General features: G+C 47.5%; 1 protein-coding gene and 1 pseudogene across 1 annotated transcript; one reads left to right on the forward strand and one right to left on the reverse strand.

Annotated features, from left to right (window-relative positions):
* Positions 1–3772: 3772 nt before the first annotated feature.
* Positions 3773–3918, reverse strand: LOC126945452 (uncharacterized; annotated as a pseudogene).
* Positions 3919–5082: 1164 nt separating this feature from the next.
* SLC25A44 (solute carrier family 25 member 44) lies at positions 5083–24108 on the forward strand. The gene is made up of 4 exons (XM_050755658.1): positions 5083–5150; positions 10600–11237; positions 19207–19334; positions 21558–24108. The coding sequence occupies exons 2-4, from the start codon at positions 10613–10615 to the stop codon at positions 21747–21749; spliced, it is 945 nt and encodes a 314-aa protein (XP_050611615.1). The 5' UTR covers positions 5083–5150; positions 10600–10612; the 3' UTR covers positions 21750–24108.
* Positions 24109–24183: the final 75 nt, after the last annotated feature.

Consider the following 24183-nt stretch of genomic DNA (forward strand, 5'->3'; position numbering starts at 1 on the left):
AGAAGGTTTGTGTCTTTCCCTGTAATTTCTCCCACCACACTGACCACTCTCCTACAATATACAAAATTTATAATACATAAAAATATAATATGTAAATTATGTATATATAGAATATATATATTCTATATACAGAGCTTTTTTTTTTTTTTTTTTTTTTTGAGACGGAGTCTCGCTGTGTCACTCAGGCTAGAGTTGAGACGGAGTCTCCCTGTGTCACCCAGGCTAGAGTGCAGTGGAGCGATCGCGGCTCACTGCAAGCTCCGCCTTCCGGGTTTACGCCATTCTCCTGCCTCAGCCTCCGAGTAGCTGGGACTACAGGCGCCCGCCACCACGCCCGGCTAGTTTTTTGTATTTTTAGTAGAGACGGGGTTTCACCATGTTAGCCAGGATGGTCTCGATCTCCTGACCTCGGGATCCACCCGCTTCGGCCTCCCAAAGTGCTGGGATTACAGGCTTGAGCCACTGCGCCCGGCCTTTTTTTTTTTTTTTTTTTTTTTTTTTTTTTTTTTTTTTTTTTTTTTTTTTGTAACAGAGTCTTGCTCTATCACCCAGGCTGGAGTGCAGTGGCGCGACTTGGCTCACTGCAACCTTCGCCTCCCGGGTTCATGCCATTCTCATGCCTCAGCCTCCTGAATAGCTGGGACTATAGGCACCCACCACCACGCCTGGCTAATTTCTGTTTTTGTTTTGTTTTTGAGACGGAGTCTCGCTCTGTCGCCCGGGCTGGAGTGCAGTGGCGCAATCTCGGCTCACTGCAAGCTCCGCCTCCCGGGTTCCCGCCATTCTCCTGCCTCAGCCTCCCGAGTAGCTGGGACTACAGGCGCCCGCCACCTCGCCCGGCTCATTTTTTTGTATTTTTTTAGTAGAGACGGGGTTTCACCGTGTTAGCCAGGATGGTCTCGATCTCCTGACCTCGTGATCCACCCGTCTCGGCCTCCCAAAGTGCTGGGATTACAGGCTTGAGCCACCGAGCCCGGCTAATTTCTGTATTTTTAGTAGAGACGAGGTTTCACTATGTTGGTCAGGCTGGTCTCAAACTCCTAAACTCTTGATCCGCCCGCCTCAGCCTCCCAAAGTGCTAGGATTACAGGCATGAGCAACCGTGCCTAGCCAGAGCATTTATATACATATACAAGTTTTTTTTTTTTTTTTTTTTTTTTTTTGAGACTGAGTCTAGCTCTGTCACCCAGGCTGGAGTGCAGTGGACCGATCTCAGCTCACTGCAAGCTCCGCCTCCCGGGTTTATGCCATTCTCCTGCCTCAGCCTCCAGAGTAGCTGGGACTACAGGCGCCCGCCACCTCGCCCGGCTGGTTTTTTGTATTTTTTAGTAGAGACGGGGTTTCACTGTGTTCGCCAGGATGGTCTCGATCTCCTGACCTCATGATCCACCCACCTCGGCCTCCCAAAGTGCTGGGATTACAGGCTTGAGCCACCGAGCCCGGCCACAAGTTTTTCTTTTTCTTTTTTGAGACAGAGTCTCATTTTATCGCCCAAGCTGGAGTGCAGTGGCATAATCTCAGCTCACTGCAACCTCTGCCTCCCGTGTTCAAGCAATTCTCATGCCTCAGCCTCTTGAGTGACCAAGATTACAGGCACATGCCACCATGCCCAGCTAATTTTTGTATTTTTAGTAGACACACGGTTTCGCCATGATGGCCAGACTGGTCTTGAACTCCCGACCTCAAGTGATCTGTCCATCTTGGCCTCCCAAAGTGCTGGGATTACAGGTATGAGCCACTGCACCTGGCCTGCATATTTCTTTTTTCTTTTTTCAAGGAACTGGCTATTTGATTGTAGGAGCTGGCAAGTCTGAAATCTGTAGCGCAGGCCTGCAGGCTGGGAACTCTGGGGGCAGGAGGTGATGTTACAGTCTTAATGCAGAATTTCTTCCTCAGGGAAACCTCGGTTTTGCTCTTCAGGCTTTTCAAACCATTAGATGAGGCCCACCAACATTATTGAGACAATCTCCTTTACTTATAGTCAGCTGACTAGATGTTAACTGTGCCAGCAAAATAACCTTTATAGCAACATCTATATTAGTGGGATTTTTGTTTGTTTGTTTTTTGAGACAGAGTCTCCTTCTATTGCCCAGGCTGGAGTACAGTGGTGCAATCTGGGCTCACTGCAACCTGTACGTCTTGGGTTCAAGTGATTCTCATGCCTCAGCCTCTCAAGTAGCTGGGACTACAGGCACGTGCCACCACAGCTGGCTAATTTTTGTATTTTTTTCTTTTTAGTAGAGACAGGGTTTCCCCATGTTGGTCAGGCTGGTCTCGAACTCCTGATCTCAAGTGATCCACCCGCCTCTGCCTCCCAAAGTGCTGAGATTACAGGTGTGAGCCACTGTGCCTGGTCTATATTAGTGTTAGATTGAATAACTAGGTGGTATAACCTAGCCGAGTTGATAGAAAACTAACCATCACACTATATAGTGTTAGATTGAATAACTAGGTGGTATAACCTAGCCAAGTTGATAGAAAACTAACCATCACACTAAGATTGAAATGTCCATTAGATATTTTGAGGCAGTTATAAATAAGTCTGGAGTTTAGGAGGAGGGATCCATCCTAGAAATATCAATTTTTAAAAATAGTAGGCCCGGCGCGGTGGCTCACACCTGTAATCCCAGCACTTTGGGAGGCCGAGGCAGGTGGATCACATGAGGTCAGAGTTTGAGACCAGCCTGGCCAACATGGTGAAAGCCCATCTCTACTAAAAATACAAAAAATTAGCCAGGCATAGTGGCTGGTGCCTGTACTCCCAGCTACTTGGGAGGCTGAGGCAGGAGAATCATTTGAACCTGCGAGGCAGAGATTGCAGTGAGCCAAGATCATGCCATTGCACTCTGGCCTAGGAGACAGAGTGAGACTCCATCTCCAAAAAAAAAATAAATAAATAAACAAAAAATAAATAAAAATAGTAAAATATACATAACATAAAATTTACTATTAATAACATTAATATGTAGACAATATTGTGCAACCATCACCACTACCTAGTTCTAGAACATTTTCATTGCCTAAAAGGAAACCCTGAACCCATTAGTTACTTTCCATCCTCTCCCTTAATCTCCAGACTCCTGGCAATCACTTATCCACTAAACTGCTTTTTGTCTCTATAGATTTGTCTATTCTGGTTATTTGGAATAAATAGGATTACATAATATGTGCCCTTTGTATCTGGTTTATTTCACTTAGCTTAATGGTTTCAAGGTTCATCTATGTTGTAGCACACATTCATTCCTTTTTATTGCTTAATACTATTCCACTGTGTAAATATACCACATTTTGTTCACCCATTCATGGGTTGATGGACATTTGAGTTGCTTCTACTTTTGGCAATTGTGAATAGTGCTGCTAAAAATAAACATTCGTGTATGAGTTTTTGTTTGAATGTCTGTTTACAATTGTATTGGGTATATACCCAGGAGTAAAATTGCTGAATCATATGCTAATTTTATGTTTAGTTTATTGAGGAACTGCCACTGTTTTCCACAGCAGCTGTAGCATGTTACATTCCCACCAGCAATATCTGAGGGTTCCAATTTCTCCACACCCTTACCAACGCTCATTTTCTGCTTTTTGTTTGTTTTAATTTTAGCCACCCTAGTGGGTGTGAAGTGGCATTTTATCAACTTGATTTGCATTTCCTTAATGACTAATGATGGCGAGCATCTTTTCATGTGCTTCTTGGCCATTTGTATATCTTCTTTGGGGAAAGGTCTATTCAAGTCTTTTGCCCATTTTTCTCTCCTTTTATTTCTTTTATTTCACCTGCGACTATAGACAGGATCCAAAGAGGAGTTTTCCAGTCTCTTTCCTGTGTTTAATGGAGACTTACCTTACTCTTCTGTGTTATTTTTTAATTTGGTTGTCTTTTTGTCGTTGAATTGTAGAGATATCAACTTTGAAATGAACTGACTCTGCAGCCTATGCCTCCTAGCCCCTCATTTAAAGTGCTCCCTCCTCTTCTTTTAAGTCTATATACAGGCAAATAGCTTCAAAAGCTGGAAAAGACCCTTAATGTCATTTTTCTCCACCTTCAGGTTGTCCCCCATTCCTGCAGTTTTTTGAGTTCCCAAACTTCAAAATTGGCTGTGTATCCTCAGTCATTCCTGCTGCATGTTGACCTCTACTATTTTGGCTCTATAAATAATGAGAAATGCGACCAGCACAGTGGCTCACGCCTGTCATCCCAGTGCTTTAGGAGACTGAGTCCGCAGCATCGCTTGAGCCCAGGAGTTCAGGTTACAATGAGCTATGATCTTGCCACTGCACTCCAGCCTGGGCGATAGAGTAATATTGTGACTCGAAAAAACAAAAAAGAGGAAAGAAGAAAAAGTTATATAAAAATCTCACATTAGATTTGTTCTTCTTCTTTTTTTTTTTCTTTTTGAGATAGAGTCTCGCTCTGTCGCCGTCCAGTGGCACGATCTCGGCTCACTCCAACCTCCGGGTTCAAGCGATTCTCGTGCGTCAGCCACCCGGGTAGCTGGGATTACAGGCGCGCGCCATCACTCTCGGCTAATTTATTTCGTAGTTTTAGTAGGGACGGGGTTTCGCCAAGGCAGCCAGGCTGATCTCGAACTTCTGACTTCAGGTGATCCGCCCGCCTCGGCCTCCCAAAATTCTGAGATTACCGGTGTGAGCCACCGTGCCCAGCCTTGATTTGAATATAAAGGTTCCAACACCCCCAAACACAAGGTGCCCCTATTTACAACTGGATCTTCAATAAGCGTCTGGTGATTCAATTTCCGCCAATTAGAAAGAGCCCAACCAGAACACGCAGGCGCCTTAACGCTGAGGGCATAACGAAGGTAAAGAAGGCGTGGCTACTGCCCAAATCCAAGATGGCCACCAGGAGGCCGTCCGTTCTCGGAAGGGCAGCCCATCCTCGCTCCTGGGAGGCTCAAAGGCTCAAACGCCATTGGCGGAATCGTCGACAGCTCATCCTCCGCCCCCCGCAGGGGGCGGTAATGACAGAGTCCAAGTTTCCGGTTCCGGCAGTACCGGGAGCCGAGTCGAGATGGAGGAAGATGCGACCGGCGGACGGCATTCGCTGGGAACGACGGATAGACTGGGGGCTGCGGCCTAGAGGTCCGGGCTTGGAGTTCGCCTCAGACGCGGCGGAGCCGCCGGAGTCTGAGAAGGTAATAAGCCACCGGCTCGGGGTCCCTGACAACTAAGGTCTCTGAGGATCTGCACTTGTCAAGGAGGCAAAGGATGCCTGGGGTGCCAGGCTGTGGTGCCATACAGTGGTGCCGTACAGTTCTGGGAATGAAGGACAACTGCTGTGAGGCGTCTCTTTCTGGCAGAGGAGCGTGAGATTCGCTGACAGCGAAGAAGCACGGCAGGGGGCATGCTCGAAGAGCCAGAGTTGGGTGTGCGGGGGCCAGGACAGAGGCTATATAAAGGGGGTGTCCCACGGAGTATCTTGAGAGGATTGTCATGTGTTGTCTGTGATGAGGGATCACGTGGGTACCTATGGAAGACCGAAGGAAAGCTGGGTGGGAATCTCACCATGTCCGAGGTAGGGAGGAGATGATCTTGAAGGAGGGTTCGAAGGCATCCCCAGGCATTCCCCTAGGGAAATGTATATTCAGTAGGACAGGTGGGCAAGCATGTACATATATTCACGTTCATGTGGTAGATAGCTCCCAGGATGCAGATGCAATAGGGAGAACAGAAGGAATAGAGGGTATTGGTCTCTATTCTCTGTTTCCAGCTGAGAAGTGGGGACCCATGGATGTCTTGTCAGGAGTTGTAGAAGATGATTTGATTTGAAAAGATCCGAATCGATCAAATGGTCATCATTGTGCTCAGTTCTACTGACAAGTCAGGATGGAGTCAGAGGGCTCCTAACCTACTCATAATGGTCCCAGAGTCCTGGAGTAGTTGTTATAATTCCTTTTTTTTTTTTTTTGGACACAGAGTCTCGCTGTATTGCCCAGGCTGGAGTGCAGTAGCGCGATCTTGGCTCACTGCAAACTCCGCCTTCCAGGTTCACACCATTCTCCTGCCTCAGCATCCTGAGTAGCCGGGACTACAGGCGCCCACCACCACGCCCGGCTAATTTTTTTTTGGTGTTTTCGGTAGAGACGGGGTTTCACCGTGTTAGCCAGGATGGTCTCGATCTCCTGACCTCATGATCCACCCGCCTCGGCCTCCCAAAGTGCTGGGATTACAGGCGTGAGCCACCACGCCTGGCCATTACAATTCTTATAATGCTGACAATCCTTAATACTTAAAGCAATGCTTCCCAAACTTATATATTATAAAAGTTTGGTTCTTATTCAGCAAGTCTAGGGTGCACCCTGAAATTCTGTATTTCTAACAGGCTCCCAGGTGATGATGTCCATGATGCAAGTCCGTGGACCACCTTGGGTGGCAAGGACTTAGAGCATCACTGTCCAGTAGAACTTTCTGTAATGATAATGCTTTGCTGTTAACAAAATGCCTTCACAATTATTAACTCATATGAGTTGCACCAAAACTCTTATACAGCATTGACAGGCTTTATTAGCCTGATTCAACAGACAAGGAAACTGAATTTCAGTGAAGTGACTTGGTTCCAGTCTTATACTACTGAGTAATGGAAGTGAAATTCAACATGGATCTCCCGATTGCTGGTGTTCTTTCCGTTGTATGACCTTGCCTTCCAGGTGACACTGCCTTCTCTCGAGCCAGAATCTTATCCCAGAACCTAGTGAATAGTCAGTCCCATGTGAATTTTCTGGTACAAGGAGAGTAGAGGTGAAGAGGAGGAGGCATATGCCAATTTGTCCCTTTCCATTGGTGGAGTCAGTAGTGGGAGCTCTGCCTCTAACACTTCACTTGATGACTTCAGGACAAAGCACTCACTAATTCTGGGTCACCTGTTAGGTCCCCAGAGGAAGCACTTCAGCATTTGTGCCTGAGCAGTGTTGAAAAGTAGAAGAAAATCCGAAATTGGAACCATGCACATGAGGGTCTGAGAAAGAGCCCTAAAGAAGTTGGGCTAAGTTGGGAGAAGGGAAGGCTGGAGGAACTTTGCATATGGGTATCTGCAAAGAGGATTTTTCAGAGGGCAAAACAAGAAGAATGGGATTGATATTTCTGCAAGAAGTTTGGAAGTTATGTAACAAAGAGCAGGTTGAGATCCTACGTTTTAGGAGCAGCCTGCCCCTTTTGAAGGGGTAAAGGGAGTGGGTGTAGTGCCCTCTCCCCTTCTGTTGTAATGGCTTATCCCTCTAAGGCATGACCCTTGGATAGGAGTTACCTGCCTCAGAAAGTCCCCACTTCCTTGTGGGAGTTTAAAATAGATTGGCGTATGTGAGAGATGGAGACAAGGTGGGAAATTGGATCCTGTCTTAGGATTTCTCATCAGGAGATGCTGGTACTTGGTGTTTCAGCTTGATAAATTGAGAAGGTGCCATGAAACCAGGTCCTGGAACAGAATCCCTGGTTGCTCTGTCATTTAGCTGCTCTGACCCTCTGCCCTGTAGAGCACGCATTTTGCATGTGCCTGGCAGGAGGCCCTCCTGCTTGAACCCAGCTGTATTTGTCTGTGTTGACAAGGTGACTGCTCAGCCACTAAGCTTGGTCACTCCACAGACACACTAGGAAAGCAGAGGCAGTTCTTGGTTTCTCTGGAACAGAGCTGCAAGAACTCTCTGGGCATCTGCATGGCCAGGAGCTTATGCTTAACTGTTGAGTGACCTGCAGCCATAAGGGCATTAATTTTGCCTTCCAGAGGTGGGAATGACTTGGCCTTAAACAGTGATTTGTGTTAGAATTCTTCAAATCCCATAAGGTAGAAGGCATGGTGGAGTAGAGAAGAAATCTTGGCTCATATCTGCCTCTTCCATTGATCAGCTATGTGACCTTGGGCCTGTTACTTTTAATGTATCTGACCCTCCATTTCCTCATTTATCAGAAGTGTCTAACTGTACACAAGTTAAATTGTAAGAATTACATGAGGTATAGACAGTCAGTCAATCCTGTTGTTTCTCTGTGTCTTCTCACCTCTCACTGGTGTTGGAAATATGATCTTGCGACCCTGGATGGCAGCCACTCTGGAGCGGGAGAGACAGTGACCACCTTTTGAAGGGCTCAAAGGAGAATATTATCCCACAGGACTTAGTGGGTCCTCCAGGCTGAGGCTGGGGAGGAGGGCCACCTTTGCCTACAGCAAGTGGCATATCATTGTTCTAGGGGTTCTCTTGACGACAGAACTTTGCCTGCAGCTCATTTTCCACAGCCTAGATTTTCCAGTCTTGCCAATCCAGTTGACTTCTGTCTTCTCATTTCCAAGCCTTTGTTCTCTCCCTTTCACTGTCTACATGGATTATCCTTAATTCAAACTGCTTTGTCCTGTAGGAAGCCTGTGCAGGTTATGTGCACCTCCCTCAATCCTTACCTTGAAGCTGAGGTTTCCCCTCAGCTCTCAAGTACTCAGTTTGCACTGCAGGTAGTCCCTATGTTAACGAAAGTTATACAGTCCAGCTCAGGAAATCCTGAAAAACTGCCCTTGCTTCCATGGTAACCAAAAGGCAGTTCTCATGGAATAAAAGCTACCTGAAGCCTGAGTTAGGACCTTTGGTTGGGGAAGGTGGTTGAGGATGGACTGTGATTAGATGCTTGGCATGAGGTTTGCTAATGGAACTGCTAGTGTAGAATGTTTCAGCCCTCTAGAGTTGTCCCTGTGATGTGGCTACCTCCTTTCTCTGGGATTTCTCTTCAAGTCTGGGGAGCCCCTGCTTCTCACTTCCTGGAATTTATTTTCCCACTCTCCCTTTCTGGCTGAAAATTTCTAGTATCTTACAGAACAGTGGTGGGCTACACTGGAGCACATCGTATTACCACTAAATATGTCTAATAAATTATGTCCTCTGATTTGACATTTCCTAAATGTGAAGCTCCTGATTTTATACGGTTTTGAAATTAGTAAGCTTGTTAGTTTTGTTTGAAATTCTAGGCACTGGATACACTTAACATAAGGGCTACATGTGCATTAATATGCTCTTGTTTCCTTCAGTCTGTATCTTTTTTTTTTTTTTTGAGATGGAGTCTCACTCTGTCTCCTAGGCTGGAGTGCAGTGGTGTGATCACAGCTCACTGCAGCCTCAACCTCCCGGGCTCAGGTGAGCCTCCCACCTCAGCCACCCAAGTAGCTGGGACCACAGGTGCATGCCAACATGCCCGGCTTTTTTTTTTTTTTTTTTTTTTTGAGATGGAGTCTTGCTCTGTCGCCCAGGCTGGAGTGCAGTGGCGCGATTCTCGGCTCACTGCAAGCTCCGCCTCCCGGGTTCCCACCATTCTCCTGCCTCAGCCTCCTGAGTAACTGGGACTACAGGCGCCTGCCACCACGTCCGGCTAATTTTTTGTATTTTTAGTAGAGACGGGGTTTCACCATGCCGGCTAACTTATTTTTATATATTGTAGAGACGGAGTCTCCCTATGTTGCCTAGGCTGGCCTTGAACTCCTGGGCTCAAGTGATCCTCCCACCTTCACCTCCCAAAGTGTTGGGATTATAGGCGTGAGCCACCATGTCCAGCCTTTTCCTCTGTATCTTGTGTCCATTCCCCAGAGCAATACTGTGTCTTCTTGAACAGATGGTTTCTTGAAGTCCGAGTTCTCCTCTGTCACTTCTCCCCCTTCATTATCTAAGACTGAGGTTGTGGTTTATACGCTTAGAGTTGAAAGCATGCGGTCCAACATGCTCTGTACTCTGTAGTTCTCCAGACTCTCCAGGGAAACTACTTAGCTCTCAGGTGGTTCTTTTCTGTTTTTCTCAGAGTTAGTTATCTAATAACTGAAGAGGACTCTGCCCTTTGACCTGTTCCTGACTTTCTAAATCCTTTTGCTGGAGGAAAAGGAGGTGGTGGTGGGGGGTGCCCTGTGGTGTGAAAGCCCCACTTGCCCACACTTTCTTCCAATGCAGACGGGAGAAAATATCATGTAAATGTAGTGATTGTGGGTCAGGGGAGCTCTGAGAGGCCAACATGGGAAACCGGAGACAAAATGAGTCAGTTGGCAATCAGAGGCACCCTGCTGTGGGTGCACAGCCAAAGGTGATGCCTCCTCAGTAGGCCCAGGAGCATCAAAACTGGAACAGTCCCTTTCAGCCTTCAGGAGCCTCCCAAATGTCACTTAGTGACGTCCCATTCACCTGCTTAAAGGCCCTGCATCCTGTCAGGTAGTTGGTTGGTCCACAGCATCCTGAGCTCTGCCTGGGTGAGCCAGACAAAAAGAATGGTCCCTGGTCAGGGTAGTGACACCAGGGCCCAGAGAGTCAGGATAGAAGATCCTGTAAGCTGGGGTAGGGAGCTGAGGAGGCCATGGAGCCAAGGGAATCACTGAAGTGAGGGACAATTTCTGGAGGAGGGAAACTGAGTAAGGAAGGCCTGGCCAAAGACAGAGAAGGGGACAGTATCCTGATCTATGAAGGAAGACTCAAGTGCGGATTGACAGAGCCAGGTTGGGTGGAGTCCAAGCTTTGGGCAAGTGAGTGTCCTGGAGATGAGGTCTGAGAATGGGACTTCAGAGCCCAGCCAGAAGGGGAAAGCACAAAGCTCTGACCTCCTTCTTCACATCCCTCCATGCTGCTCAAATCCCAGGTCTTCAGGCACCATGGAGGACAAACGCAACATCCAGATCATCGAGTGGGAACACCTGGACAAGAAGAAGTTCTACGTGTTTGGTGTGGCAATGACAATGATGATCCGTGTCAGTGTCTACCCATTCACCCTCATCCGCACCCGGTTGCAAGTTCAGAAGGGGAAGAGCCTCTACCATGGGACCTTCGATGCCTTCATCAAGATCCTGCGAGCAGATGGTATCACTGGCCTCTACCGAGGGTTCCTGGTCAATACCTTCACCCTCATCTCTGGCCAGTGTTATGTCACCACTTATGAGCTCACCCGGAAGTTTGTGGCTGACTACAGCCAGAGTAACACAGTCAAATCACTGGTGGCTGGTGGCTCAGCCTCCCTTGTGGCCCAGAGCATCACAGTGCCCATTGATGTAGTCTCCCAGCACCTCATGATGCAGCGCAAGGGTGAGAAAATGGGCCGCTTTCAGGTGCGGGGGAACCCAGAGGGACAAGGGGTAGTTGCCTTTGGCCAAACCAAGGACATCATCAGGCAGATCCTGCAGGCTGATGGGCTTCGCGGCTTCTATCGAGGCTATGTGGCTTCACTGCTTACCTATATCCCAAACAGTGCTGTCTGGTGGCCCTTCTATCACTTCTACGCAGGTAAGCAGGGGCCAGGACAGTGGGGGAGGAAAGTGGGATTTCTAATGGGGCTGAGATACTGTTGCTTTGTGCATGTTAGAGTGGAGGTGAGATTTAATGGGGGAATGGATCATTCATTCAGCAAATGTTTGAATCCAAGAGGATTTAAAGATGCATAAAACATAGTTTTTACTTTCTTTTTTTTTTGAGACGGAGTCTTGCTCTGTCGCCCAGGCTGGGGTGCAGTGGCCGGATCTTGGCTCACTGCAAGCTCCACCTCCCGGGTTTACGCCATTCTCCTGCCTCAGCCTCCCGAGTAGCTGGGACTATAGGCGTGTGCCACCATGGCTGGCTAACTTTTGTATTTTTAGTAGAGATGAGGTTTCACCATGTTGGTCAGGCTGTTCTGTAGCTCCTGACCTTGTGATCTGCCTGCCTCGGCCTCCCAAAGTGCTGGGATTACAGGAGTGAGCCACCAGTCCCTCAGCATTTTAAATTCAAGGTGTGATATAACTTTGAACCTCTCCACTCCTGTGATGTATCTTTGTTCATAAGACATTTTACTTTTTTTTTTTTTTTTTTTTTTTTGAGACGGAGTCTGGCTCTGTCACCCAGGCTGGAGTGCAGTGGCCGGATCTCAGCTCACTGCAAGCTCCGCCTCCCGGGTTCACGCCATTCTCCTGCCTCAGCCTCCCGAGTAGCTGGGACTACAGGCGCCGCCACCTCGCCCGGCTAGTTTTTTGTATTTTTTAGTAGAGACGGGGTTTCACCGTGTTCGCCAGGATGGTCTCGATCTCCTGACCTCGTGATCCGCCCGTCTCGGCCTCCCAAAGTGCTGGGATTACAGGCTTGAGCCACTGCGCCCGGCCTGACATTTTACTTTTTAAGTATTTCCTATTTCCTAGAAATGGGGTTACTGAGTCAAATATGACATTTTTGAGGGCTTCCATAAACATACTGCCAGATTGCCTTCTCAAAGGGCACGATGCATTGTTGAAGAGCAGGACTTGGGTGTGTCTGCTACCCTGGGACATCCATCCACAGCTTTGAGTAACCACAAAACTCCCGTTAGGGAAGCCTATGTTTGTAGCCTCCCTAATCCCTGCTGTTGGCTCACAACCCTTGGTAATGGGCATTCTGTCCCACCCCATTGGAAACTTTTCTGACCAAAATTTTGATGCCTTCTTAACCTGTAATGATTTTATTTCTGTGGCTCTGTACTTTCCTGGTGCTTTTTTGTTTTTCTGATTATTGCTGCTGCTTTCTTCTTCCTTCTTCCTCTTCCTCTTCTTCCTCTTCCTCTTCTTCCTCCTCCTTTTCCCCCTCTTCTTCTTTCTTCTCTTCTTCTTCCTTCTTTTTTCTTCTTCCTTTTCTTCTTTCTTCTTCTTTTTTTGCTAGCTCTATTACTTCTATTTAGCACAATGCTTCCTCTGGGGTATTGTTAAAAGTCAGGTTCCTGGACTCTACCCTGACCCTTTAATGTTAAAAAAGCTTCCCAGAAAAAAAAAAAAAAAAAAAAACAAAAATACAACAACAAAAAAAACAACGCTTCCCAGGAAATGTGAGGATCTTCTCTGGAGTCTGTCTTTAGCCTTCTCTCCTCACTTGACTGCATTTACAATTAGAGCTGCATCATCCAGGCACAGTGGCTTATGCCTGTAATCCCAGCACTTTGGGAGGCTGAGGTGGGTGGATCACGAGATCAGGAGATCGAGACCACAGTGAAACCCCGTCTCTACTAAAAATACAAATACAAAAAATTAGTGGTGGCGGCGCCTGTAGTCCCAGCTACTCGGGAGGCTGAGGCAGGAGAATGGCGGGAACCCAGGAGGCGGAGCTTGCAGTGAGTCGAGATCGCGCCACTGCACTCCAGCCTGGGCGACAGAGCGAGACTCCGTCTCAAAAAAAAAAAAAAAAAAAAAAAACAAAAAAAAAAAAACCAATTAGAGCTGCATTTTTTTGATGTGCCCATCATCTCTACTTCCATTCTCAGACTAGCCTGTGGAGAGCTCTGGACAAGCATTCTGACTGTAGGACTTCTCCATCTAGATGCATCTACTTACGTCTAAAACTTTCTTCAAGTAACTAGTATTCATCCAAAGCTGGCTGTCTTTTCTGACTTACTTTCATCGGTCAGTGGCCTTGTTATTCTTCAGATTACTGAGACTGAAGTCTTGGGGATTGTGCGTGACCACTCCTTCTTTCTTGTCCCCACGTCTAGTCCTGGTAACTCTAGAATTTTTCTCCCAACTTTCTCTTCATTCCTACTGCCTTCCCTGGGAACCATGCCTCTGTTACCTTCCTCCCAGACTGCTGCATCAGCCTTCTAGCTGTTCCCTCCTGAGTTCTCTTCCTTCCCGTCCATCACATACATCTCTAATGGACTGAACTTTTCGACTGGAGTTGTCATGTTCAGTGGCTTCCACTGCTTACTGAGTAAAATCCAAACTCTTCAGCCTGACTTCAGCCTCCCTTAACAGTGAAATCTCTTGCTTCTCCCCTAGGTATAGGCAGTCTGTGCTGTAGCCTGGGCAGGTAGTGCACAATTCCTCAACCATACGTCACCTCTCCTACCACCGTGTTTTGTTCCTGCCACCCCTCTACCTAGATGCCTCCCAGGTTTGCTTACCCCTGGTGCAATCATGACTTACCTTAAGTGCTCCTTATTGCCTCCTCTTCCTTCCTCTCCATGTAACCCTTAACCCAGAAGTGATCTTTCCCCTTTTTCATCCCCATGACATTGAATCTTTCTTAAGGCAGTTATACATTTGCCTTGATATTATTTGTGTGTGCCTTATCTCTTCTACTGAAGGGAGAGGAAACTAACATTTATTGAATGCCCATGTGTGCCAGGGCTCTGTTTGAGGGCTTGCATATCTCATAATTCCAATCTCACAATAACCCTGTGATGTAAGTGTTCTATAAGAACAGGGACCGTGTCTGTTTTTGTTCACTATTGTACCTCCCAACACCTAACTCAGGGTCTGGTGAACCTTAATTGCTCAGTAAATGTTTTTTGAATTAATAGACTGGTTCTTGCCACTCCCTTTTGCTTAAAATCTGCCAGTGCTGCCTTACCGGCATCTAGAATAAAATCAGTTTTCTTTTCCATGGTCTATACATCTCTATTGATCTGACTCCTATCTGCTTTTCCAGCCCCACCTCGTGCCACTCTCCTCTTCCTCACTGCTCTTCCCTCAGTTTCTGGTATACATCAAGCTCTGTTCTTGCCTCAAGGCCTTTGCAGATAATGTTCTCTGCCTGGACATCCTTTCCCCTGTTCTTTATGTGGTTGGCTCCTTCTCATGCTTCAGGCTTCAGCTTACACATCACCTTTGCGAAAAGGACTTTATTCTATTGGAAAGAGGGCTCTTTCTGTTTTATATTTCAACACCTTCTTTCCTTCTTAGTACTTGTCATAATTTGCAGTTATTTTACCCCCAACTCCCAGCTCCTTAGAATATAAATTCCATGAAGGCATCTCCCTGTCCATGTCTCTGTTCTATGTCTGGTACTTATCGTGGTGCCTGGCATCTATTATTAAGTAAATACTCATTTATATCATTAAATACTTGTCCAGAGTCAAGCCAGTCTTAGCCAAGAGGGATTTAAACCAAGTCAGCCTGAGTTCATCTTTTGCCTGGTAGATAAGAGATTCTTAAATGTTTCTTAAATTACTAATGGAGAAAAATGAAAGATGTGGAGTCCCTCCTTTTCCTCCCTTCCTTCCTTCCTTCCTTCCTTCCTTCCTTCCTTCCTTCCTTCCTTCCTTCCTTCCTTCCTCCCTCCCTCCCTCCCTCCCTTTTCCCACTCTGTCGCCCAGGCTGCAGTGCAGTGGCACGGTCTTGGCTCACTGCAAGCTCTGCCTCCTGGGTTCATGCCATTCTCCTGCCTCAGCCTCCGGAGTAGCTGGGACTACAGGTGCCCGCCACCACGCCCAGCTAAGTTTTTTGTATTTTTAGTAGAGATGGGGTTTCACCGTGTTAGCCAAGATGGTCTTGATCTCCTGACCTTGTCATCCGCCCGCCTCAGCCTCCCAAAGTGCTGAGATTACAGGCGTGAGCCACCGCGCCCGGCCTTTTCTTCTTCTTTTTTTTTTTGAGATGGAGTTTCGCTCTTGTTGCCCAAGCTGGAGTACAATGGTGTGATCTAGGCTCACCACAACCTCCACCTCCCAGGTTCAAGCGATTCTCCTGCTTCAGCCTCCCAAGTAGCTGGCATTACAGGCATGAGCCGCCATGCCTGGCTAATTTTGTTTTTTTAGTAGAGATGGGGTTTCTGGTTTCTTCATGTTGGCCAGACTGGTCTCAAACTCCTGACCTCAGGTGATCCACCCGCCTCGGCCTCCCAAAGTGCTGGGATTACAGGTGTGAGCCACCATGCCCTGTCTGACACAGAGTTATTTCTACCACTTTCTTGCTTTTGTGTTCCATCTTCTCCCCAAGCCCCAGGAAAATGGCATATGTGCATGATTAAAATTGGAATCTGGATCCTGCTATAGCTTGCAGGCCTGGAGGCCATCATAGACAGGCCCAAGGAGGCAGGCAGTGCCAGTTCAGATGCTACAGTTGTTTTTTGTTTGTTTGTTTCAAACAGAGTTTCACTGTTGTTGCCCAGGCTAGAGTGCAATGGCATGATCTTGGCTCACTGCAACTTTTAACTCCCGGGTTCAAGCAATTCTCCTGCCTCAGCCTACCAAGTAGCTAGGATTACAGGCGCCCGCCGCCCCACCCGGTGAATTTTTTGTATTTTTAGTAGAGACGGGGTTTTACCATGTTGGCCAGGCTGGTCTTGAACTCCTGACCTCAGGTGATCCACCCACCTCAGCCTTCAAAAGGCGTAAGCCACCATGCCTGGCCCAGGTGCTACAGTTTAATGATTGCAAAATGCCTTATTCTTGGGAGAAACAGGACACCAGTGAGGCTGAGCCACCAGTTCACTTTGTTTCTGTTTGTATGCTGATTCTGGGGAAGACAGTAATTAGAACTGGGGGAGAGGTGGTTCTGGTGAGGTTTAGGGAATTCTGCCATGCCACCTGAGACTTGGAAGCTCTCACTTCTGCTCTGCCTGCCTCCACCTCCCTACTTCTCCCTGGCCACAAACTAAAACTAGGAGCATGAGGGAAAAAAAATTTTTTTTTTTTGAGACGGGGTTTCACTCTTATTGCCCAGGCTGGAATGCAATAGTGTGTTCTTGGCTCTCTGCAACCTCCATCTCCCAGGTTCAAGCAATTCTCCTGCCTTAGCCTCCCGAGTAGCTGGGATTATAGGCATGCGCCATCACACCTGGCTAATTTTGTATTTTTAGTAGAGATGGGGTTTCTCCATGTTGGTCAGACTGGTCTCAAACTCCCGACCTCAGGTGATCCGCCTGCCTCTGCCTCCCAAAGTGGTGGGATTACAGGCGTGAGCCACCGTGCCCGGCCGAGGAAAAAATTCTTAAAGGTATGACAACTGAACTATAGAAGAGAAAACCCTACGTGACTTACCTCTTAGATCTCATATGCTGTTCCTTCCCTTACTCATACTGCTCCAGGGTACTGGACTTGGCTGCCCCTCGAACACTTGCTGTATGCTTGTCCTCAGGACCCTTGCACAGAATGTTATCCCTTCTTTGAAAGCTCTGTCCATAGATCCATGTGGCTTGCACTGTCTCCCTCAGGTCTTTGCTCAGACTTCACCTTCTTGGAATGGGCTTTCATCCTTTATCCCTGAGAGGTCTGAGAAAAAAAATGAAAGATAAAATGGCAACCCCTTCCCCTCCACCCTTGGCCTCCCTGTCTCCCTTTCCTGCTTTATTTTTATGTATAGCACATACCTGCTGACATAGCTGTGTATTTTGCTTTTTTATTTGTTTATTATCTCTTCACACTAGAATATAAATTTCCTAAGCACAGGAATTTGAGGCTTTTTTATTTACTGTTAAATCCTCAGGACCCAAGATGACCAGCTCATGGTAGTCGCTCAATAAATCTTTGTTGAATAAATGAATGAACATGTTGTCTTTCACCTCCAGAGAGAGTAAAAAGAAAATTCAATTGCAGGTAGACTTCTCAGTGGTACTGGGATGGGTTAACCTGGGTGCCATTCTATCTTCATTAGCATTTTGAAAGATGAATTTTCTTTCTTGATATAAGCTGGAGAAAAGTGCTCATTGTAGGATGTGACTTTCTATTTTAATATTGTTTTTATTTTTAAAAACATGCACATGTTTCAAAATTCAAAAGTTAAGAAAGGGTATGTAGTATGCAACAAAAAGACTGACCCACCTGGTTCCCAGTGTCACTAGTTTTTATTTAATTTTTAATCTCTTTTTTTTTTTTTTTTTTTTTGAGATGGAGTCTTGCTCTCTCACCCAGGCTGGAGTGCAGTGGTGCAATCTCAGCTCACTGCAACCTCCGCCTCCTGGGTTCAAGTGATTCTCCTGCCTCAGCCTCCCGAATATATGGGATTACAGGTGTGCACCACCACATCTGGTTAATTTTTGTATTTTTGGTAGAGACGGGGTTTCATCATATTGACCAGCCTGGTTTCGAACTCCTGACCTCAGGTGATCTGCCTACCTCTGCCTCCCAAAGTGCTGGGATTACAGGCGTGAGCCACCACATTCAGCTTTAATTTTTCTTTGAGACAGGGTGTTACTCTGACGCCCAGGCTGGAGTGCAGTGGCATGATCATGGCTCACTGCAGCCTCTGCTTCCAGGAGGTAGGCGATCCTCCCACCTCAGTCTCCCAAGTTGCTGGGACTACAGGCCTGCGCCACCATGCCCAGCTAATTTTTGTATTTTTAGTAGAGGAGGAGTTTCACCATGTTGTCCAGTCTGGTCGCAAACTCCTGGGCTCAAGTGATCTACCTTTCTTGGCCTCCCAAAGTGCTAGGATTACAGGCTTGAGCCACCACTGCCTGGCCATGTCATTGGATTTTAATGTATCCTACCAGAGTTACTCAATGTATTCCCTTTCCAAGGAATCTTGTCCTGTTTAAATGGATGATGTTGGCCAGGTGCAGTGACTCACACCTGTAATTTGGGAGCTGAGGTGGGAGGATTGCTTGAGTCCAGGAGTTCAAGACCAGCCTGCGCAACATAGTGAGACCCCATCTCTACAAAACTTATTTATTTTTTTTTTTTTGAGACAGAGTCTCGCTCCGTCACCTAGGCTGGAGTGCAGTGGCGTGATCTCTGCTCACTGCAATCTCCCCGCCTCCCGGGTTCACGCCATTCTCCTGCCTCAGCCTCCTGAGTAGCTAGGACTACAGGCGCCCACCACCATGCCTGGCTAATTTTTTTTTTTTTTTGAGACAGAGTCTCGCTCTGTCGCCCAGGCTGGAGTGCAGTGGCGTGATCGCGGCTCACTGCAAGCTCCGCCTCCCGGGTTCATGCCATTCTCCTGCCTCAGCCTCCCGAGTAGCTGGGACTATAGGCGCCCACCACCACGCCCGGTAGTTTTTTGTATTTTTAGTAGAGATGGGGTTTCACCGTGTTAGCTAGGATGGTCTTGATCTCTTGACCTCGTGATCCGCCCGCCTCGGCCTCCCACAGTGCTGGGATTATAGGCGTGAGCCACTGCGCCCGGCACTACAAAACATTTTTTAAAACATTAGCTGGGCATGGTGGCACAAGCCTATAGACCCAACTACTAGGGAGGCTGAGATGGGAAGATTGCTTGAGCCCGGGAGAGTGAGTCTGCAGTGAGCCATGATCATGCCGCTGCACTCCAACCTGTGTGACACAGCAAGACCCTGTCTCGGAAAAAAAAATCAATCAAAATAAATGGGTGATATTTCTAAGATGACTCCTGGAAAGGGCCTGAGACTTAATAATTTTTTGAAGGAAGCAGAGAAAATAAAAGATAGGAGTTAGGTGTCTAAGGTGGCAAAGAGTGGAGGGCCGGTCTGGGTTGGGAAAGCCACCTGGTAGAAGCAGCAAGCACAGGGAGGCCAGACCGGTGGTGCTTTGTGTCTTGAGCCATTGTCTTTCCCTGGATTCCAGAGCAGCTCTCCTACCTGTGTCCTAAGGAGTGCCCTCACATTGTCTTCCAAGCCGTCTCAGGGCCCCTGGCTGCAGCCACTGCCTCCATCCTCACCAATCCCATGGATGTCATACGAACCCGCGTGCAGGTAAGACTGGCCACTTCCCTCACCCTCCTCATGGAGAAACCATTAGAAGCATGACCTTCAAGCCCTCCAGTGTTGCCCTGACCTCTTTGTTTCCTGGCCCTCTAGTCCAGTCAGTCTTCTCCTGAACATCTAAGCCCCTTCTGTGTGCTTAGCATCTATAGAAGCCAGTCCACAGCCAGGTGCAGTGGCTCACTCCTGTAATCCCAGCATTTTGGGAGGCCAAGGTGGGCAGATCACCTGAGCCCAGGAGTTCGAGACCAGCCTGGTCAACATGGTGAAACCCTGTCTCTACTAAAAATAAAACATTAACTGGGTGTGTTGGCATGTGCCTGTAGTCCCAGCTACTGGGGAGGCTGAGGCAGGAGAATCACTCGAACCTAGAGGTGGAGGTTGCATTGAGCCGAGATCACGCCAGTGCACTCCAGCCTGGGTGACAGAGTGAGACTCTGTCTCAAAAAAAAAAAAAAAAAAAAGAAGCCCGCCCAGCACTTAAAAGTACCTGGAATAATGCTTCTCACTCTGTCTGCTACCTTGCATACCTCTCTCCTCCATCACATGCCCATACCTCCAGGAAATCTTACTGGTTTCTTCCAGCCTTTACTGGAGTCCTATTCCGTAGCCTATTAGCATAGCCTGTCAACAACTCTTTCCTTTACCTTGCAGGTTTGTGGTTATAAGAAATATTGATTTCAGTTAATTCGTAAGTCTGTCTGGTTTTTCCAGTAGGCCGTAAGTTCTCTATGGATTATGAGAGTGACTTTTCTTAAATAGGTTTCACAGATTTTATGGTGTGGATGCAGCAAAACCCTGACAAAGCCCTTAGTAATGCCTGTCTTCAGTCAGCTTAAAGACAGTTACACAGCACTTAGACCAAGGAAATAGAATCTGAATGATATGTAATATGCAAATAGTAGGTGTTGCCATATGAAGTTTTATGTCTGATTTGAGGTGGAGAATCAAAGTTGTACAAGAGAATGAAGTCACTGGGTTATGGTGAGGGGAGGAGGGAAGGAAAATAACAGGTTAGGGATAAAATCAGCTTCCCTAGTACCAGGATGTTGGGAAGGAGATAAGTAATAAATATAGGTATTTTTGTTTCTAGGAAAGAATGCCCCCTCATTTGAAAATGAATACACTGGCATCTGGTTGGTTTGCAAATAATAAAGCACACAGGGTCAGTCCTCATTCTTTCCTGAGCTTTATTCTGGGCGGTCTAGGAGGAGATCCAAGGGAAAGGACAGGTCTCTACTTTGAGGAGCTTCCAGGCTGGAACGACCCAGAGGCATAGGTGAAAAAGTCCTTGACGTGGCTGTGGAAAAAGTGGAAGAGTTAGGGAAGCAGAGATGGTCACAGGAGAGAGTATTGGAGAGGAAGAAGGGAGTGCGTAGGAGGGTGCTGAAGGAGGCAGGGTGGAAGCAGGAGATGTTCTTAGCCATGGCTGGGATACCTTGTGAAGGTCATATCATATAAGGGGCGGTATGAACAAGGAGTGCATCTGTCCTGTATTGGCCAAGGGGCTGAGGGGTGGTTTATAAAGGTATAGTTTAGGGGTCAGGGAGGGTGTGGAACTGTTGAGAAAGAAGAGAGAAGTGATTTCTGCTTGGCCAGGCTTTCAGTGTGATAGGGAAGATACCTATATTTGTTCTTGGGGTATGTGAGAGATGGCAGAGATGGAGAGGAAGGTTCCAGCTCTAGAACTTCAAGGGATTGAAATGATCAGAATCAAAATCAGACTGGCAGAGCTGCAGAGGGTCTTAGAGAGGATTTAACCCAGTCTCCCTGAGACCAAAGAGCAACATCCAGTTCAAAGACTCATAGCTACATAGATTATCTCATGATATCAATGATAGTTAACATTTATTGTACACTGAAACGATCTGCCACCACTGTTTTAGTATTTATGAATATTATTTTCTTTCTTGCTCATAACAACCTCATGGTGCAGGTACTATTATCACTCTTTTATATTTGAGGAAATCGGGGCACAAATTGTTAAATTACCCAAGGTTATGTTGTTAGTAGGCTGGGAAGCAGAATTCAAACTCAGGCAGTCAGGCACCAGGGCTTATACTAAATCACTGTGCGGTACCATCCCTCACAAGCAGAATCCACACCTTCCGATGTCTGAGTCTAGTTCTCCCCACTTTAGCCTAAGGCCGATGGAGATTGAGCAGACGGGCTCTGACTACAGACAATGGCCCTCCACTGTGTTGACTTTTCCAGGTTGAGGGTAAGAACTCCATCATCCTGACCTTCAGACAACTGATGGCAGAAGAAGGGCCTTGGGGCCTCATGAAGGGCCTCTCGGCCAGAATCATCTCAGCCACACCTTCCACCATTGTCATTGTGGTGGGCTATGAGAGCCTCAAGAAACTTAGCCTCCGACCTGAGCTGGTGGACTCGAGACACTGGTAACCAGTGGTGGGGAGAGAAGCCTGCTGTTTTCCACACTACCGTGGGTCAGGGGCAGAGTGGAGAGGATGGCACCCTCTCCAGATGCCCCCACCACACACCCAGCCCTGCCCTGGGCCAGGTGGCCTATCTGGGATAGGGATAGAGACTTTGAACTGCTCTTGCTGAAGAGGCTCCACACCTGGATCCCTTGCCCCCACTATTTAAAATTCTCTTCTGAGCTGGGCTCCCTCACTCAGTCCCTGTATTCCATACTGGCCTAAAGGCCACCCCCCACCCTGCTAGCCCTTCTGGCTTCCCCCTCCGTCTGTGTCCCTGAGACCCTGAGAAGAGCTGTACATAGAGCTTGCTTACTACCACTGGTTCTTCCTCTTGGGCTTTCAGCCCAGATTCCAAGCAGCTGCTATCAGCCCTCTCTCCCTTCATCTCTTAGCCTTGCTTATTTTTATTTTGGGACCGAGCTGCCCACTAGATGACTCTGCTTTTCCCTGCACTTGGGGCTAAGGTGCCAGGCACTTATTTGCACAGGGAGCAGGAGCAGCAAAAAATCTCTGGTTCTCCAGAGCACTCGTCCTCTCTTTGGAGGGGTTATTAGGTTGGGGAGAAATGTTGATACTTTTATTTTGTGTGTGTGTGTGCGCGTGTGTGTATTAACATCTATGAACCAGGCTATTAGTCCTGCTAAAGCGCCAATCCTGCTGTCAGAGCTCACCCCCTTCCTAAGACAGGTAGAAAAATGTAATGTGACTTTTTCCTCAATTCTAGTTCCCTGTCCCTTCAGTCTCAGGAGCCCCAGGAGAGTCTAAGCTGGGGCATCCCCTGGCCCAGAGGACTCCCGTGGTGGGCACAGTTCTAAGTGGATCAGGCTGTCTTGGGTGCACTGGACTTGGAGCACTGCCTTGAGAAGTCAGGTTGAGAAAGTAGTTGATCTAGAAGGCAACAAGAGGGCATGTGTTCCCCAGCACATCTACCCAGGCCAGCAGAGCCAAACCTAGGAGAGGGCAGTGAGGAGATTCTCTGCCCCAGGCGGCCATAACATACACATAAATACCCCAATCACTCAGACTTATGGCAACAAGTGTTGTCTCACTATGGCGATCTCTAAGATCCACATCACTGGATGCGTAGTCATCCCAGTCATGTTACCCTGTGGAGGGATACTGGAAGAACATAAAGAGCAGTTCAGAAAGTCACCCAATACAAGGACCACTGCATTTACCAGCCTGATACTGCCAAAATTATCTGATGCTCTCAGGAGCTAGAAGAGGAGTGCTCCTTCTTCCCTGCCTCATCCTCCCTACTGCTACTCCCCCCAAGCGTGTGTTGCAGGTAGAGAGGTGCAGCAAATAGAGAAGGCATGTCAAACCCTGCATTTCTACCTGAGACGTTTGACCTGGATGATCCTCCAAACTCTATTGGTCCCACCCCCTGGGAAAGGCCATGGTGCCAATTTGAAAGGTGCTAGCTACCTGAAGCCTTGATATTTCTTCATGGCTGCCGCACATTCTTCCACCCTGGCCAGAACAGGTTGTGAAAACCATTCTCTACCTTCCCCACCACCACTGTCCATCTTGATCTCATTGAGGGTTTTTCCCTTTCACTTGATTTTATTTTTGTTAATCCCTTCCTGCACTTTGTCAAGAGAGTCCTCCAGTTTCTATCCAGGAATGTTCACATCCAAAGGGTTGGACCCACCAGTCATTCTGAATCTTCCTGCCCCTCCTCACCGCTTTACCCTGAGAACCACAAATATAATGGAAGCAGTGGGGCCCCCTCCCTCACCATGTCTTTAAGCTCATCCTAGCATGTCTTTAAGCTCATCCTAGCAAGACCTCTAGAGACCCTAGAGACTTCAGTCCTTCCCCACCATGGCACAGTGGGGAAAGTGTCACGGACGGGAGGTAGGATCCTGCCACTCGCGTCTTAGTGTTTCTCCCCCAAGACTTTCCTTCTGTTTTGTTGTCTTGTGCACTATTTTACAGCCCCTCTTGTGTTTTATTCTTTGTTTCTCGTACACACACGCAGTTTTAAGGGTGATGTGTGTATAATTAAAGGGACCCTTGGCCCATACTTTCCTAATTCTTTAGGGACTGGGATTGGGTTTGACTGAAATATGTTTTGGTGGGGAATGGGACTGTGGACTTCCATTCTCCCTAAACTGGAGTTTTGGTCGGTAACCAAAGCTAAAAGAAACCTCTGGGAGACTGGCCAAGACGGGAAACCTGATTGGAGCATTGAGAATGAAAAGGCAGACTCTGAACGTTTGATGAAATGGACTCTTGTGAATATTAACAGTGAATATTCACTGTTGCACTGTACGAAGTCTCTGAAGTGTAATTAAAAGTTTTTATTGAGCTCCCGAGCTTTCGCTTGCGCATATTTTTCGGGTCGCGGACATCCCACCGCGTGAAGCCTCGCCTTTCTGCGACCCTCAGCC

The sequence above is a fragment of the Macaca thibetana genome, chromosome 1 (genome assembly GCF_024542745.1).
Source record: "Macaca thibetana thibetana isolate TM-01 chromosome 1, ASM2454274v1, whole genome shotgun sequence".
NCBI classification, from domain to species: Eukaryota; Metazoa; Chordata; class Mammalia; order Primates; family Cercopithecidae; genus Macaca; species Macaca thibetana.

What these genes read in the sequence shown, in the direction of transcription:
- SLC25A44 (XM_050755658.1), top strand. Translation starts at nt 10,613, where the DNA reads ATGGAGGACAAACGCAACATCCAGATCATCGAGTGGGAACACCTGGAC. An exon ending in CTTCTATCACTTCTACGCAG is followed by an intron (nt 11,238 to 19,206) that starts GTAAGCAGGGGC and finishes CCTGGATTCCAG; the next exon opens with AGCAGCTCTCCTACCTGTGT. An exon ending in TCATACGAACCCGCGTGCAG is followed by an intron (nt 19,335 to 21,557) that starts GTAAGACTGGCC and finishes TGACTTTTCCAG; the next exon opens with GTTGAGGGTAAGAACTCCAT.